Source organism: Pipistrellus kuhlii, unplaced genomic scaffold, assembly GCF_014108245.1.
Source record: "Pipistrellus kuhlii isolate mPipKuh1 unplaced genomic scaffold, mPipKuh1.p scaffold_m20_p_3, whole genome shotgun sequence".
Classification (NCBI taxonomy): Eukaryota; Metazoa; Chordata; class Mammalia; order Chiroptera; family Vespertilionidae; genus Pipistrellus; species Pipistrellus kuhlii.
In genome coordinates, this window is record NW_023425529.1 from 152,247,099 (window position 1) to 152,262,560 (window position 15,462).

A 15,462-nucleotide genomic window follows, 5' to 3' on the forward strand; every position below is an offset into this window, starting at 1 on the left:
CCCCAAAAAAGTGTAGAGAATCAAATTCATCTCAAAGTGGGATCTATTCACCCAGTCCTCTGACTGACCCTGGGTAAAAAAAAAAAAAAAAAAAAAAAAAAAAAAAAAAAAAAAATATATATATATATATATATATATATATATATATATATATATATATTTATATATTATATTTATATTTCTGTTAAATGGCCCCTAAAGCCAAATAGAAGCCACACACTAGACAGGATTTGTGCAATAATTTTACTGCGTAAGAAATCAGAGATTGCATAAATCATTAAGTCAACAACATATATAGAAGAATGAAACAAAACAAACATGATTATTCTGAGCAAGTTCTGAGCAAGTAAAATAGAAAAATAATCCGATTCTTAAAAATACAACAAACTCCCCTAAATGTGGCTTCTTTTGAGAGAAAAATACACATCTTGTGTTTTCTGAATATAGTGATGACTGGGATTCCCTTAAGCCAGATGGTAAACTGCTTTACAGCTAAAAACATTAAAAAAGCAACTTACATAGATGTGTAGCCCTCTTACTACTGGATATAACACATAAAGACACCAGGCTGCCTGCTTTTGCCTGTAGCATAGCTTGGATTTTCTATTAGTAGTAACAATTCATGTAGAATGCTACACAATTTCCTGTGTTATGAAACTACAGAAGTTGGAGAATCCAAAAAATATTGCAGGAGTGAACTTCTTCCTATGAAGGAAAAAGTATATAAATGTACTAGATGTTAACATTTCCATTCTTCACTCAATTATTTGCCCTGTCCAAAACATAAAAGTACACATAAATATATTTCCTTACACATGAAGTTCATACTATATTATTTAAAAAAAAAGATTTAGAAACCCAAAAATCTTAATTTACCCTTTGTTGTCATTAAATAAAATGCCTAATATACAGACACATTTGATATTTACATAAATTGTAGGAATCAGCTTGTCATTTCCTGTTCACAGCCCATGTTGAATAAATGCTAGTTTACACAGCATGGTTCACATCCCGAAGGCAGGGTTAATTCTAGTGTAAGTTGCTCCAAATAATATTTTTCTCTTTTTCTTTTTCATTAAAAAAAAAAAAAAAAAAAAAAGACTTCATTCTGGAAATCTTGGGACTTATATTTGAGTGGTCTGAAAAAATACAACTTCAATGCAAAAAACGCATCACGTATTCAAGAGTATATACTGCTGGTGCTGTCATCTTTTTGCATGTCTTTGTTTTCATAGGAAAAAAAGAAAACAGAATAAGAACACGTAAGATTTTTAAATGTTGAAACGTGACCATAGGATATTAGCGATTCGCCTCATGCACACAAACACACGCCAAATGGAAGAAGAGAAAGGATCAGCCGTCCTTCTTTTGCATTTGTTCCAGCTTGCGTCGCAGGAGACCGTAATTCTCTTTAGTTCCCGGTGCCGCGGGGTCAAGCTGCAGGGAGATCTCATAGTGTTTTTTGGCCAGGTCCAGATGCCCCCAACGATGATAGAGCACAGCTGAAATAGCAAAGAGAGGCGTTTCACTGGGCACGCTCTCAATACCTCGCCGTGTTCCCAACCACTTCGACAAAGAAATTCTGAAGAGCCTCTGAAACTGTTTTCAACAATCAGTGTTTAAAACAATATTGCCTGTACCACAGCCTTTATTTATTGGAATCACACTCCCCGTGATTGTCCGCTGAAACACCCCCAGTCAGTCCTGGGGGGTCTTTGTATCACTAGGCATGAGCCGTCTCCCTACAGCAACATTCTTACATAAAAGGTAAAAGGGAAGAGTGCCTTACGTTTCTCAGTCCTGCCATGAAATGTCTAGGAAGCCAGGATGAATAACTAGGCTGGGCACCCTCATTGCTCAGAGCCCTATTTATTTTACATTAAGATCCACCCCCCACCCCCCCAGCCGAAACTGGTTTGGCTCAGTGGTAGAGCGTCGGTCTGCGGACTGAAGGGTCCCAGGTTCGATTCCGGTCAAGGGCATGTACCTTGGTTGCGGGCACATCCCCAGTGGGGGGTGTGCAGGAGGCAGCTGGTCGATGTTTCTCTTTCATCAATGTTTCTAGTTCTCTATCCCTCTCCCTTCCTCTCTGTAAAAATCAATTAAAAATATATTAATTAAAAAAAAAAAGATCCCCCCAAATAATAGCTTCTTTGTTGCCAGTTGAAAATAAGGGCGCTCACATCAAGGTCTGACCCTAGAGTAAATCTAATTATTAGAATGGCGAGCTTCTGAAGATGATAAAGATTGTGTAGGTAAAACCAACTTGCTAGACGGGCAGAAGAGCAACCAGGCATGGGTCATGACTACAGAGTCTGTAGGGAACAGATTTGGTGGGGGGGAAAATAGTCACACGATTGAGCATTTTGAACATCAACCTACGGTGCTCTAAAAATCTTAGTTATTGAGATGTATAACGGAAGAAAGGAATTCTAGGGGACAAATCTTTGCAAATGCATTTCTAGCTGAGGCAAAGGAGAACAGAAGAAAGTGGAGGACAGGCTAGAATGGAAGGCCCACTAGGCAAGACAGGACAAGGCTGAAAGTAAGACAGCAAAATTCCACAGCACATCTGTTTAGCATTCCTAAAACCCTTCGCATAAAGAAAGAAAACCCAAGTTTTATCATCAGAGTGAATGATGTGGGAGGCTGTTCTGGTCACATAGCTAAGATCTGTAAATATGACTATTATTTACCTCCCATTTTAGTATAATAATGTCTTTAAAAAAAACAACACATACATTTTGAAAGATGATACAGGCTAGGTTTGAAAAACTACTCTTCCAGTATCAGTTTTACAGAAATACACCCATCTCATCAAAATTACACAGACTCTCCATATGATCCAAATGGAAAAATTTCCTTACCCAAATTGCCATGGTAACTTGCGGTATTTGGATGAGCTTTAATTGCTTTGAGGAATAACGCTTCTGATTCCTAAAAAAATGAGATACATAAAAAGGTAATGCACACAATACAAAACCAGTGCACAGTGTTATTGCCTATGGTTTCCGAACTCTTAATGTGCTGTTTTGGTTCCACCTCATCCTTCTCGCGGGGACACTGGGAAGCCCAGCACAGCCACGCCCTGTTGAGAAGAGGCTTGGAAGGACAACGGGGGAGCGTGTGACAGGGCAAAGGGGACAGGGTCATAGTTAGTGGAGTGGGAGACATGGGAAGCGATGGTGGCTGAAGAGAGAAAATGAATACGCTAATGAGCTCTGCCACCTGCCGCAATGACATGGCAGGAATTCTCGGACTTCAGGCAAGTAGCTCAGCTCGGTGCGGAGGAGGGCAAGTGAAGGTCAAAGACTGAAAAGGGCTGGACTGCTGAAAATACCTATGAAGGTGTCCCTTTCTCCTCTTCTCTTTTGAAAGTGTCCTTTTCAGTTAGCATCAAGGAGCTCATTTTCAGGGGACTCAAGGTAGGAAGGAGTTGGGGCTCTTTTGATCTCCCCCAACAGCCCAAAGCCCAGAAGCAGCCCCTTCTCTCAGCTGGAAAAAATGAGCAGAGAGAATGAGGGAGAGGCAGCCGCCTGTCACCTGAGCCATCGCAGTACTGTACATGCCGGTGACCACCTGCCCCTGGTGTGTGTGAACGGATCTTTCTATAGATTTGCATTTCCCTCATGTAGAGCTCACTTCCAGTGAGGTCAGAGGAAGCACGGCTGAGTGTTTGCTTCCCTGATCATTACTGGCCGTGGCCGGCTGGCTGGTCCCTTTCCACCCAAATGTGGAGAAATCAAGATACCTGGTGGGTCTCACCGACACCTGCTGGGGACAGCCATTCCCGCCACCTACTCCTGGTGCCAAAGGGCCCAGTGAGCTCTCCAGTGTGGGGGCAGGTCTGCTCATTCTGTCGGTGCCCTGGGCTGGCGGGTTTTTCCAGGTGGGCTTCCCACGGCAGGTCCTAGCACTTTATAAAGTGTAAGACGTCTCGTACCCCTGCTCCAGGATGGCCAGCGGCACTCCTGAGGAGCAGGCTGGGAAGCGGGGCGGACATCTCTGAAACCACCTTCTCGACAGAAGTGGCAGGAGAATGTGGGTGTTTTAGAAACGTCGTCCACGGGGGAGGACAGCACACAGGATGTCGGCAAGCATCCCTCTCAGAGCTCAGCTCAGACACGGCGCCCACATCCCACGTTTTAGAAGCTGCAGCTCCTTCAAGGAGGCCTAAGATTTTCCTGCTCTTTTAGGAACACCTGGGGGGGGGGGGGGGGGGGGGGGAATCAAGTGAACTGTATAGACTTGTAGTAGTTTCTAAGTAGCAGTGCTATTTCTGATGATTCTTAAATATTTCCATTTAAAACCTAAAATTTGAGAAATAGGAAAGCCAGGGAATCTGAGTCTAGTTTAAAACGCTCCGAGACATGCCCAAGGTGCTAGCGAGAGAAAGCTGACAGATGAAAACCAAGTCAGGAGTTGGAGGACGCTGGACTCATTGCTTGATGAACTAATTTCTCAAATGCCCACCCGTGTGGACATCATTGAAGATGGCGTGGCGCCGCAGTCAGGTGTGGGAATGTTCGGGGCGCTGTGCACAGGGAGGGTCTCAGGGCTTACGCCCCATTAGGGGCTGCCGCCTTTGGCTAGGCAGGGCCTGAACCCCGAGAGGTGAGGAGGCGGCTGGGTGGGAAGGAATGGGAAAACAGGAAAACCAGCGAGGTGATGGGGGAGGAAAAAATGAGCCTGGAAGATAGGAAAATGATGGCACGTTGACAAAAGAGGTGTCGGGAGGAAGGGCAGGTCTGGGGGCACGGAGAGTGTGGGCTGGACAACCTCCCCCTCAGACAGCACTGGGGCAACCTTGAAAAGAGGCTTCCTTGGCCCCGGGGGCTGTACGTGGGCTTGGGAGGCAGGTCTGGGCCATAGGCCTGTTTCCATTACAAACGTCTGTGGGCATTCAAGGCCCAGAAAATGCTCATAGATCAGGCCTTGTAATGCCTGTTCCAGAGAGCAATGAACTGTCTATAAACTGATCTTCTGTGGGAGTGTGTGGATGCTTAGAGACCCAGGTAACATGCTGATTTATGCCAAGGAATAAATAAATAAACTCCCATTTTAAATCAGGTATATTTTTTCATTCACAGAAAAGGAAAAGAATATTATTTTCTGAAGTGCAATAGACAAGATGGACTTAACAAAGGGGTAGGGCAGTGGTTGGCAAACTCATTAGTCAACAGAGCCAAATATCAACAGGACAGCGATTGAAATTTCTTTTGAGAGCCAAATTTTTTAAACTTAAACTATATAGGCAGATGCCGAAACCGGTTTGGCTCAATGGATAGAGTGTCGGCTTGGGGACTGAAAGGTCCCGGGTTCCATTCTGGTCAAGGGCATGTACCTTGGTTGCGGGCACATCTCCAGTAGGAGGTGTGCAAGAGGCAGCTGATCGATGACTCTCTCTCATCGATGTTTCTAACTATCTCTCTCCCTTCCTCTCTGTACAAAATCAATAAAATATATATATAAAAAAAAAAACTATATAGGCAGATACATTGTTGTTAATTTAATTAGGGTACTCCTAAGCTGGCCTTTGCTAAAATCTCAAGAGACCAAAGAGCCACATGTGGCTCGCGAGCTGCAGTTTGCTGCCCACTGGTTTAGGGCAACATGTGAGACAGAGAAAGGCCTTACGAGGGAATAAGCCAGGGTCTTTATGTCTATGTGGAGCGGATGGGGCAGTCAGAGGTCAGTTCAACCACACTGGCTGGCAGGGCAGCACCCTTAAACCACGGACAGAGTTTCACAAGGGTCATCCTGGAGCCTGCTCCAACGAGGGCCTAATGTAGGCAGTCCAGAATCAAAATGAAACCACAAGTCACATAGGAAGTGAGTGGTTCCCTCTAATTTGCCTTCCTTTCTTCCCGTTCACCCCACACAAAAGTCTCTGTCTGGTGGTGATTTGGGGGCCACAACCTCAACGTCTGCTATTCTCCCTTTGAAGCTAAAAGAAGGCAAACCTCAGGATCAGAGCCCTGGCCAGCAATAGTGCCTACCTGAGATTTAGAAAAGTTATTTTATTTTCAGTTACCTTACATTTGTAGCAATACTATGTTTCCACTTTAATACATGTATCTGTGTTAAAAGTTTAAATAAAGATAATTAAGTAAATAATAATAAAAAAAAGTAATATGTAGATGTGGCCAAAGAAATTCATGAAGATGTGACATAAATATCTGGAATTGGGGAAACTGCTCTGTAAACATAATCTGTGGAACAGGCAATATAGAAAGAGGAATTAGGTCGAGAGGGAGTATTTTAAGCACTAAAACATTATTCTTATATTTTTGCTGTACCACATTAGCCATAAATTGGAAATTAAATGGCAATAAGTTATATCAAATCTAGTTGGTTTTAATGATCCTTAGAATTTCATTTAATAATCATTGAACTAAAATTACTGTATATACTAGTATATATACACACATATACACACCATTCAGTAGTTATAAATTACCTTCTTGTGCATTTTTCCCCTCTATCATTTCTGTTGAAAAATGAGTAAAGTAAGGATTGGTTAAGTGACTGCTGTTAGGTAAAAAGGGCTGCTCGCATAAGCAGATGTCCCGTAGTCACCGGGATATAATAACGAGAACACTCACTCTGCACATCAAAGTCTCAACAGAGATTCTGGAAGCTTAAATGTCTCAGAGCCAAATGTGAGGCGCATTCAGCCATTTCCCAATTACTCCTGGGGCACTTAATAGAGGCCCATTAGCACGCTGGGCAGCAGTGGAGATGGAAAAATAGGACCGAGGACTCTGACCTCAAAAAGGCTCCAGGCTCACCAAAGAGACTCATCAAAAGTTCATGAGACTCTGAAACAGCAAAAGCTTAGGTGGAAAGGGAGCTGACGGGCAGCAGGCATCTGACCCAGTGGGGACCGTGCTGAGCTGGAGGCCAGGCTCTGGGTACCCCGTGAGCCCTACCTCAGCCTCCTCTCCAGAGCCGCCCGCCCGGGGCTCTGCAGGAACAGGTTGCAATGGCTGACCAATAGCAACAGGTGTCACTTCTGTGGGAGAAAACCCTAATCAGTGGTTCAAAGTTCCAAATCTCGAATTTAAAAAATGTATGAAGCCAGGGCGAGGTGGCTGACTCACAGCTCATAATGTACCACCCTCCTTGGGCAGCTCCTGAAGAGTTCATAGCAAGCCCCTCAGTTCAGGTTTCATTTTGGTTTCCTCACCTCAGCTGACTCTTGAGGACTCACTGGAGGTGGTCCCTGGCCTCCCCCAAGATGCCCCAGGCTGACACAGATGGCTGAAAAGGTCATTAGAAGGGAAACACACACACCTCACCTCCTTTCTGCACCCCTACCCCTACACAAATAGATCCGTAAAAAAATAAAACTTAACCCTTCAAAAAGTCATCTCTGGAGTACAACCTAGAAATGCTAAGATGGATATTGAAGCTATTAAACAACCTGACATTAAAAAATGAGATAAATGCAAGAAATATGTTAACTGTTGTTATAGGAAATGATACTGGCAATGATACCTAATGGGCAGGACAGGAGAGGTAAATAACAGGACAAGTATGAATTAATCGCCACCTTGATGCCTAGTGCGATTAAAATCAAAATTTAAAAGGAAAAATGTCCCTCATGCATGGACTAAAGGCTGCTTCTAAAAGTGTTTTCTGCAGCGTCTGTGTTAGACACCGAGGATGCCGGCTAACACTGCCAATCCCCCGACCTTACGCAACCGACAATGTATTGGGGAGGACGGTGGACACCTGTGTTCTAACACGCTCCCTTGGTGATGCTGGTAGAATTAAAGCTTGATATCACCAGTATTAGCAACACTGAGTCCTTCTTCAGCACACCTTTTCGGATTCACAGTCTACTCCTGGCCAACCCAGTCAGATAGAGCCCGGATAAGTGATCTTGGGTTTTTTCATTGGCCAGGAATTTCTAGGGCCGTGCAGATGACCTAAACTTAACTTGCGATGAGGAAACACTTGGAAGCAGCAAGAAGCAGTCCTGCATTCTCTGTGGGCTGTTATTTCCTTTTGTGTGGAAGATGTCACCCACACCTAAACCAGAGCACCAGTCCCACTGCAAGGGGCGGACTCACAGCTTCTCGCCAGGGTGGGGCTGGGGCATCTGCTATGATGCACCTCTTCTTGAGCTTCTCCTCCAGTCCAAATTTGAGCAATGGCAGTGAATTCCAATGACAAAGAACACAGAGTCTGACCCTTTTTTGGGGCAACTTCTCCAGGAAGCAAATTGACCAAGCCCCACCGGTGTACTGCTCCCCCTGTTTTGGTCTAATTCTGAATTTAACTGGGCCCAAGTAACATGCATGGTTTCTGTCAGAGGTTGGCATTCATTGCATGAAGCACGGCCTGCAGTTTACACACACCTTGTATTTCTGGGACTTTCCCAGAACGTTTGCCAACGAGAACATGAGAGAGTGATCATTGGGTATTAATTCCAGCGCCTCTCTTCCAACTGCTTCAGCTTGGGCTAGATTACCTATGAGTAAAAAAGGAAAAAAAAAAAAAAAGTACTAATATTTTTGGTTTCTCTCTAGCAGGGTTTACGTGCATTAGACACAATGATTATGAATTAACTACTTAAGAAAATCAATGTAAATGTGTACACACACACACACACACACACACACGATCCTAATAGTTGCAAAGCCAATGCAGCCCAGTGCCATTCCGACGTAATACAGAAACCGCTTTTGATTAAATGTTGTATGAAACCTAATTTTAATGTTCTCCCAGACACCAATTATACCCAAATCAGAGAAAAGAAGTCTGCGGAATAAGAACGTCGCAGGAACACTTTAATCACGGGATATGTTTCGTACTGAAGGACATGTTCTATGCCTTCATTAGAAACAATGAAGCATCTCTTCTCCACACTCATTAGATGGCCTACTCACTGGCTCCAGAGTCGGCCACGTGAAAACTACCATTTCTTAGGAGATGCTTGAATTTTTAAAACCAGAGGAGCAGATGTCTCCTAGATAAAGTCTGCCAAAGGCTAAGGAACTAGATCGCCAAGGCCGTTGTTAGCATTATATATAAAATGAGAATCTCTGAGTGACGTTTGAGGGCATGTGCTTTGAGAACAGTCCATGAGCTTTAGAGCAAGGACCTAGCACCGCCCACTGCACAAGCCCAGAGCATTGCGGCTCCCTTTGGTTCCCTCCAGGGTCCCGGCTGCTGGGTGCTGCCAGAGAACAGGCTTCGGAGAAATGGGAGGTAAGCACACATTTTTCTTCATCATGACTCAACTCCAATGTTAAGCCAAGTACCATTCCCCCAGGCATTTATATTCTAATATATCAAAGGAAGCTCCATGTTCTAGAAGAATAGACATTTTGTAATGCAAAATATTAAAACCCATCACAATTTTTAAAAACAACAACTCTAGCACACACTAGGAAAACCCTCCCCAAAAGTCTCCATTTCCTAGAGACTCAGTGGTACTGCCCCAGGAAACGATTCCCCTGACTTAGGCAATTCACCTTTCCGTACCTGTGTTATCGAGAAGTATGATCATGTTGTTCCACGCCAGGCTGTGCTCCGGCTTCAGCACAGTGGCGTTCCTCCATGCATTCAACGCGTCCACGTGGCGATTTAGATCTGCATACTGAGAACAAAGCATGGACCGGGAAAATAAACTTTCCAGTATTTTTATCCTCTAAGACATAACTGAAACCAAACCCCAAATCAAATAAAATCTAACCTGGATTGACTTTCTAATTTTCCATATCAATTTACTTAATACTCAAAACAATCCCAAAGAAGTAGACATCTATGCCCATTTTACATCTGAAGTAACTGAGGCACAGAGTAATTAAGTAACATATCCAAAGTTATACGTCTAGAAATAGTAGGGCCGGCTTAGAACCAGGTGGTCTAGCTCTCCAGCCTACAACATCTTACCTGGAACCCATAACTCAGTGACTCCAGGTGTCAAATCATATTTCAGGCTAGTTGATGAGAGACAAGTTAAAAACTTAATCACTATTCCTTTTCTAGGAAGACTTCACACAGTCCCTCTTCGGTAAGTTTTTAGTTAAGGGTAAATAAAATATTTAATGTGATTCAAGCATGTGTCAACTTCACCGTGGTTTGTGCCTCTTCCTGCCTACATCTGGGCTTCATAAACAACTATGAGACCAGACTTGTAAACTCCCTGGAAAAGTCGTAAGTGGTGCTGTAGAACCCTTGGTCATTTGGAGCCTGCTAGCCTCCTTTAGAAAGGAGAGGATTATCTATTGCTTTCTTTTGACAGGCAATGCTATCTAACTTTGGAACAGAAAACCAAATGGCTGGCTCTCAATTTGCATAGTTACCAAAAGTTCGCCAAGGGAGAAAGTGATGGATTTTTTAGCAGGTGACCCTCTTGCCCTCTTTAACTCAGTTCAAATGCACATCTCATCTGAATGAACCTGGTTCCTTTAATTCTACAAAGTACAAATGATAACATTTATCAGAGTTTAAGGCTATTTTCTTACTGTCAGGTCTGTCTTTTCCTTAGGAAACAGAAACATTTTGCCTTGCCCTGTGACCCACACCGCAAATAGGTGGCATGTTATGCAAAAAAGATATAATGAATTATGAAAACATTTACAAATACCCATTTGCTTAAGATGTTGTCAGAATTTCCCACGAGGCTTGGAAACTCAAGTTTCTGAATCTTACACCTTAAATAAGGAAATGATATGAAAAGTTCAAAACATTGAAAATAATTTAGACTACTAATTATTCCAACATTTAATTGTCTCTCTATATTTGATGTTCCCATTGATTTCTTGGTCAGTTCTCTCCAGCAAATGACGTGTATTTGAGTAGACAAAAATCTGTGGTGACATTCTTTCTAACAAACCCAGGAAAACCAGCATAACTTCATTTAAGCAACAATATAATTTCTCACATATATTGCTATTTATGACTATTACTAGAGGCCTGGTGTATAAAATTCATGCATTTGTGGGTGGTTGGGAGGGGAGTATCCCTTAGCCCGGCCTGCACCCTCTCCAATCCAGGAGCCCTTGAGGGACATCCCTCTCACAATCCAGGACTGCTGACTCCCAACTGTTTGCCTGTGTGCCTTCCTGATTGCCACTAATTGCTTCTGCCTGCCAACCTGATCACCCCTGACCACTCCCATGCCAGCCTCATTGATGTCTAACTGCTCCCCTGACAGCCTTGTTTGCCCCTAACTGCCCTTCCCTGCAGGCATGGTCACCCTAACTGCCCTCCCTGCAGGCCTGGTCTCCGAAACTGCTCTCCCCATGCAGGCCTGGGTTCCCCTAAACTGCCCTCCCCTGCAGGCTTGATTGCCCCCAACTGCCCTCCTTTGAAGGCCTGGCCCCTCTTAAATGTCCTCCCCTGCTGGCCATCTGTGTCCACATGGGGTCAGTAATCTTTGACCACTTGAGGGCAGTTATCTTGTGTGTTGGAGTGACAGTTAATTTGCCTATTATTCTTTTTTTTTTTTTTTTTAATATATTTTATTTATTTTTACACAGAGAGGAATTTAGAGGGATAGAGAGTTAGAAACGTTGATGAGAGAGAAACATCGACCAGCTGCCTCTTGCACCCCCCAATGGGGATGTGCCCGCAACCAAGGTACGTGCCCTTGACCGGAATCGAACCCGGGACCTTTCAATCCGCAGGCCTACGCTCTATCCACTGAGCCAAACCAGTTTTGGCAATTTGCCTATTATTCTTTTATTAGATAGGAGGATTAGATAGGATAGAGGCCTGGTGCATGGGTGGGGCCAGGTGGTTTGCCCTGAAGGGTGTCCCAGATCAGGGTGATGGTTCCCTTGGGGCATGGGGCTGCCTGGGTGAGAGGCCTATGGTGGTTTGCAGGCTGGCCACACACCCCCGGCGACCCATCTGGGATTTATTTACCTTCTACAATTGAAACTTTGTAGACTTGAGTGAAGCCAAGCTTCCTGCATGCTCCGTGGCCGCAGCCATTTTTGTTGGGATTTATCTTCTATCATTGAAACTTTGTAGCCTTAAGCGGATGCCAAGGCAGGCAAGAGCAGGCAGAAAGCTTGGCTACCTCCACTGCCAGGGAAACCCAATCTTCCTGCTCTCTCCATGGCCACAGCCATCTTTGTTGAGTTAATTTGCATACCCACTTCTGATTGGCTGGTGGGCATGGCTTATGGGTGTAGCAGAGATATGGTAAATTTGCATATTACTCTTTTATTAGATAAGATTATTATTACTATTTATTAAAGAATAACAACATGCCGAAACTGATTTGGCCCAGTGGATAGAGCATTGGTCTGCAGACTGAAAGGTCCCAGGATTGATTCCGGGCAAGGGCATGTACAATGGTTGTGGGCACATCCCCAGTGGGGGGTGTGCAGGAGGCAGCTGGTCGATGTTTCTCTCTCATCAATGTTCTAGCTCTCTGTCCCTCTTTCTCTCTCTTCCTCTCTGTAAAAAAATCAATAAAATATATTTTAAAAAACTAAATAAATAAAGAATAACAACAGACTGAAATTTACTTTTATTTCATGTTGTCCTTCATCCTTCTCATAGCTTCTATACAAAGTGAAGAAGTGCTTTAAGGAAAGCAGAGACAAATGGTAATTTAGCAAGAACTATGCACCCAGAAAATGGATATGTAATGCACATGTTATATATCTATTAGATCTATGCCTGTCCTTCTATACTCTCCATACTACACTCCTTAAGATTCTGCCAATAGGAGTCAGAGGTGATTATCAGCTGGTAGGAAGAGTGGAGTAGTGCTTTCCCTCTACTCTCACTCCTTTCTATTTCTTGGCAGCATCTCTGAAGTGCCTATGTCCCTTCCTCCACAGTGCCAAGGCAGGAAGCAGTGGTTCTGCCTTAATGACCTCAGCTCTTGAGGCTGTGGTAGCTCTGGAGATGGTTTCCCCTTCCTCCCCTTTGTTTCCCTTGACACCTTTCCATTTTTGTTCTTCTGGCCTTTTAACAATTGTCTAACTGATTCCCTATATTAAATCTTCTCTATTTAAATACTTGCAATGGTTTCTATTTTCCTGAATGGATCCTGCCTGATGCAATTAGTCCCTGCAATAATGATGTGTCTCTAGTAAATATCCCAGTCACTATTGTTATAGTTCTCTATTATCAGTAATATGTCCCAAATAATCCAGCTCTTGCCAATTCCTGTTTCACAGGAGAACAGCATTATATTCTTTTCTTATCTGGATCTAGAAATCAAAATACATTTCTGTCCCCTGTTACTACACAGTGACTAAAGAGGATTTAAAAAATATTTACTTAGCCGAAACCGGTTTGGGTCAGTGGATAGAGCATCAGTCTGCGGACTGAAAGGTCCCGGGTTCGATTCCAGTCAAGGGCATGTACATTGGTTGTGAGCACATCCCCAATGGGGGTGTGCAGGAGGCAGCTGGTCGATGATTCTCTGTCATCAACATTTCTAACTCTCTATCTCTCCCCCTTCCTCTCTGTAAAAAATCAATAAAATATATATATTTAAAAATAAAATAAAAATATTTACTTAAATTGATTGGGGTGACATTGGTCAACATGAACATATAGGTTTCAGGTGTGGGTTTCTACGTTACAAGATCTGTATATTGCACCATGAGCCCACTACCCAAAATCAAATCTCCTCTCACCAGCTCCTTCCCTCTGGCAATCATCACACTGCTGTTTGTGTTCACGAGTTTCACTTTCATATCCCACATATGAGTGAAATTATTCAGTTCTTAGCTTTTTCTGACTGACTTATGGCACTGAGCATAATGTTCTCAAGGTCCATCCATGTTGTTGCAAATGGTGCTATTTCATCCTTTCTTATATGGCTGAGTAGTATTCCATTGTATATATTTACCACATCTTCTTTATCCAGTCCTCTATTACAGGACACGTTGGTTGTTTCCATTTCTTGGCCACCATGAATAATGTTGCATTGAACACAGGGGTATACATCTCTTTGTGAATATATCCCCAGCAAAGGAATTACTGGGTTGTATGGTAGCTCTATTAAATTTTTGAGGAATCGCCAGACTGCTTATATCAATCTACATTCCCACCAGCAGTGAATGAAGGTTCCTTTTTTCCCCCATAGCCTCTCCAACACTGTTACTGCTTGTCTTATTGATAATGGCCACTGTAACAGGTGTGAGGTGGAATCTCATTGTAGTTTTGATTTGCATTTCCCTCATTGCCAGTGAGGTTGAACATCTTTTCATGTATCTATTGGCTATTCGTGTGTTTTCTGGGAAAAAGTGTATTTCCAGGTCCTCTTCCCACTTTTTGATCGGGTTGTTAGTTTGCTTTGTGTTGAGTTTTATGAGTTCTTTATGGAAATTAAACCTTTGCTGGAGCTACTGCTTGCAAATACATTCTCCCATCTGGTTGGCTGTCTTTTTGTTTTGTTGTTTCTTTTGCTGTGCAGAAGCTTTTTAGTTTGATATAGTCCCATTCCTTTATTTTTGCCTTTACTTTAAGGAGGGTTTTTTTAAAAAGAAACTTTTAAGTTATTTTGTTCATTTTATTTGTCAATATATAAATGCATTGGTTGAGCTGTTAAAAGATTAAGCTCTTAATGCTTTTAAGCTGTCAAGCAGGCCAAGGCTGGATAATTAAACAACAATGGAGAACAAAATCTTTAAATAAGCAAGAACAGTTGGCAGAGGGAAGAGGAAGATCACTTCATGGCAGCATAATTAGTAAACAATATACTCAGAGAGCAATAAAGGTCTCGGTCTATTTAAATTATTTTATTACTACTGATTTTCGGATGAGGGAGAAAGGGAGAGGAAGAGGGAAACACAACATGAGAGAGATACATTGATTGGTTGCCTCTTGCACATGCGTTGACTGGGGATCTAACCCACAACTTAGGTATGTGCTCTCAACTGGAATCACACCTGCAACCTTCTGGTGTATGGGATGATGCTCCAACCCACTGAACCACGCCAGCCAGGACAAGTATCAGCCTATTTAACAGTATACATGATCTTCTACATGAAAGTGGGAATGAATTCCAAGCACTGGAACACATGATAAAAACCTAAGCTTTATATTCCAACTTCCTTTCTTGGGATGTAATTCTTACAGAAGGCACATTTAGCTTAAATCCTGTATTTTCCAAATCCCAAGGAATTGCAGTGACAGGCAGCTACTAGGGGTAAGGAATAAGACTATTTCAGTATTAGGGCTTTAAAGCATAACCTACAAAGCTGTAGGTTTAGATCATTTGCATGCAATGAAATGAAAAAAGAACTCCCCCCCCCCAAAAAAAAAAGAATAAAAAAGGAATTCATATGGAATCAAGTACGATATATCATGCAAGTACTAGTTTAAAAGACACAGTAAATAGAGACAGTAACCACCAATGCAGGGATTCAGATAACACCTGATTTGTGCCTGCCCCTCAGCTAGCCCTTATTCTCACTTAATTAACTTTGCAAGGGTCCACCTGCTTTGTGTGTGATTGAATTTTTTGGTCTC

General features: G+C 42.9%; 1 protein-coding gene across 3 annotated transcripts in view; it reads right to left on the minus strand.

Annotated features, from left to right (window-relative positions):
- Window positions 1-1,093: 1,093 nt before the first annotated feature.
- Window positions 1,094-15,462, minus strand: part of TMTC4 (transmembrane O-mannosyltransferase targeting cadherins 4) — a 60,139-nt gene continuing 45,770 nt past the window's right edge. The window contains exons 15-19 of one of the 3 annotated variants that reach the window (XM_045588769.1): window positions 9,496-9,610; window positions 8,367-8,479; window positions 2,868-2,937; window positions 1,333-1,502; window positions 1,094-1,221 (exon numbers count right to left, since the gene is read on the minus strand). In XM_045588769.1, coding sequence (XP_045444725.1) covers window positions 1,354-1,502; window positions 2,868-2,937; window positions 8,367-8,479; window positions 9,496-9,610 — 447 coding nt within the window. In that variant the 3' untranslated portion in view covers window positions 1,094-1,221; window positions 1,333-1,353. Of the gene's footprint in view, window positions 1,503-2,867; window positions 2,938-3,374; window positions 3,496-8,366; window positions 8,480-9,495; window positions 9,611-15,462 lie in introns of those variants that run through there. The other 2 variants (XM_045588770.1, XM_045588771.1) reach the window with 2 other exon arrangements.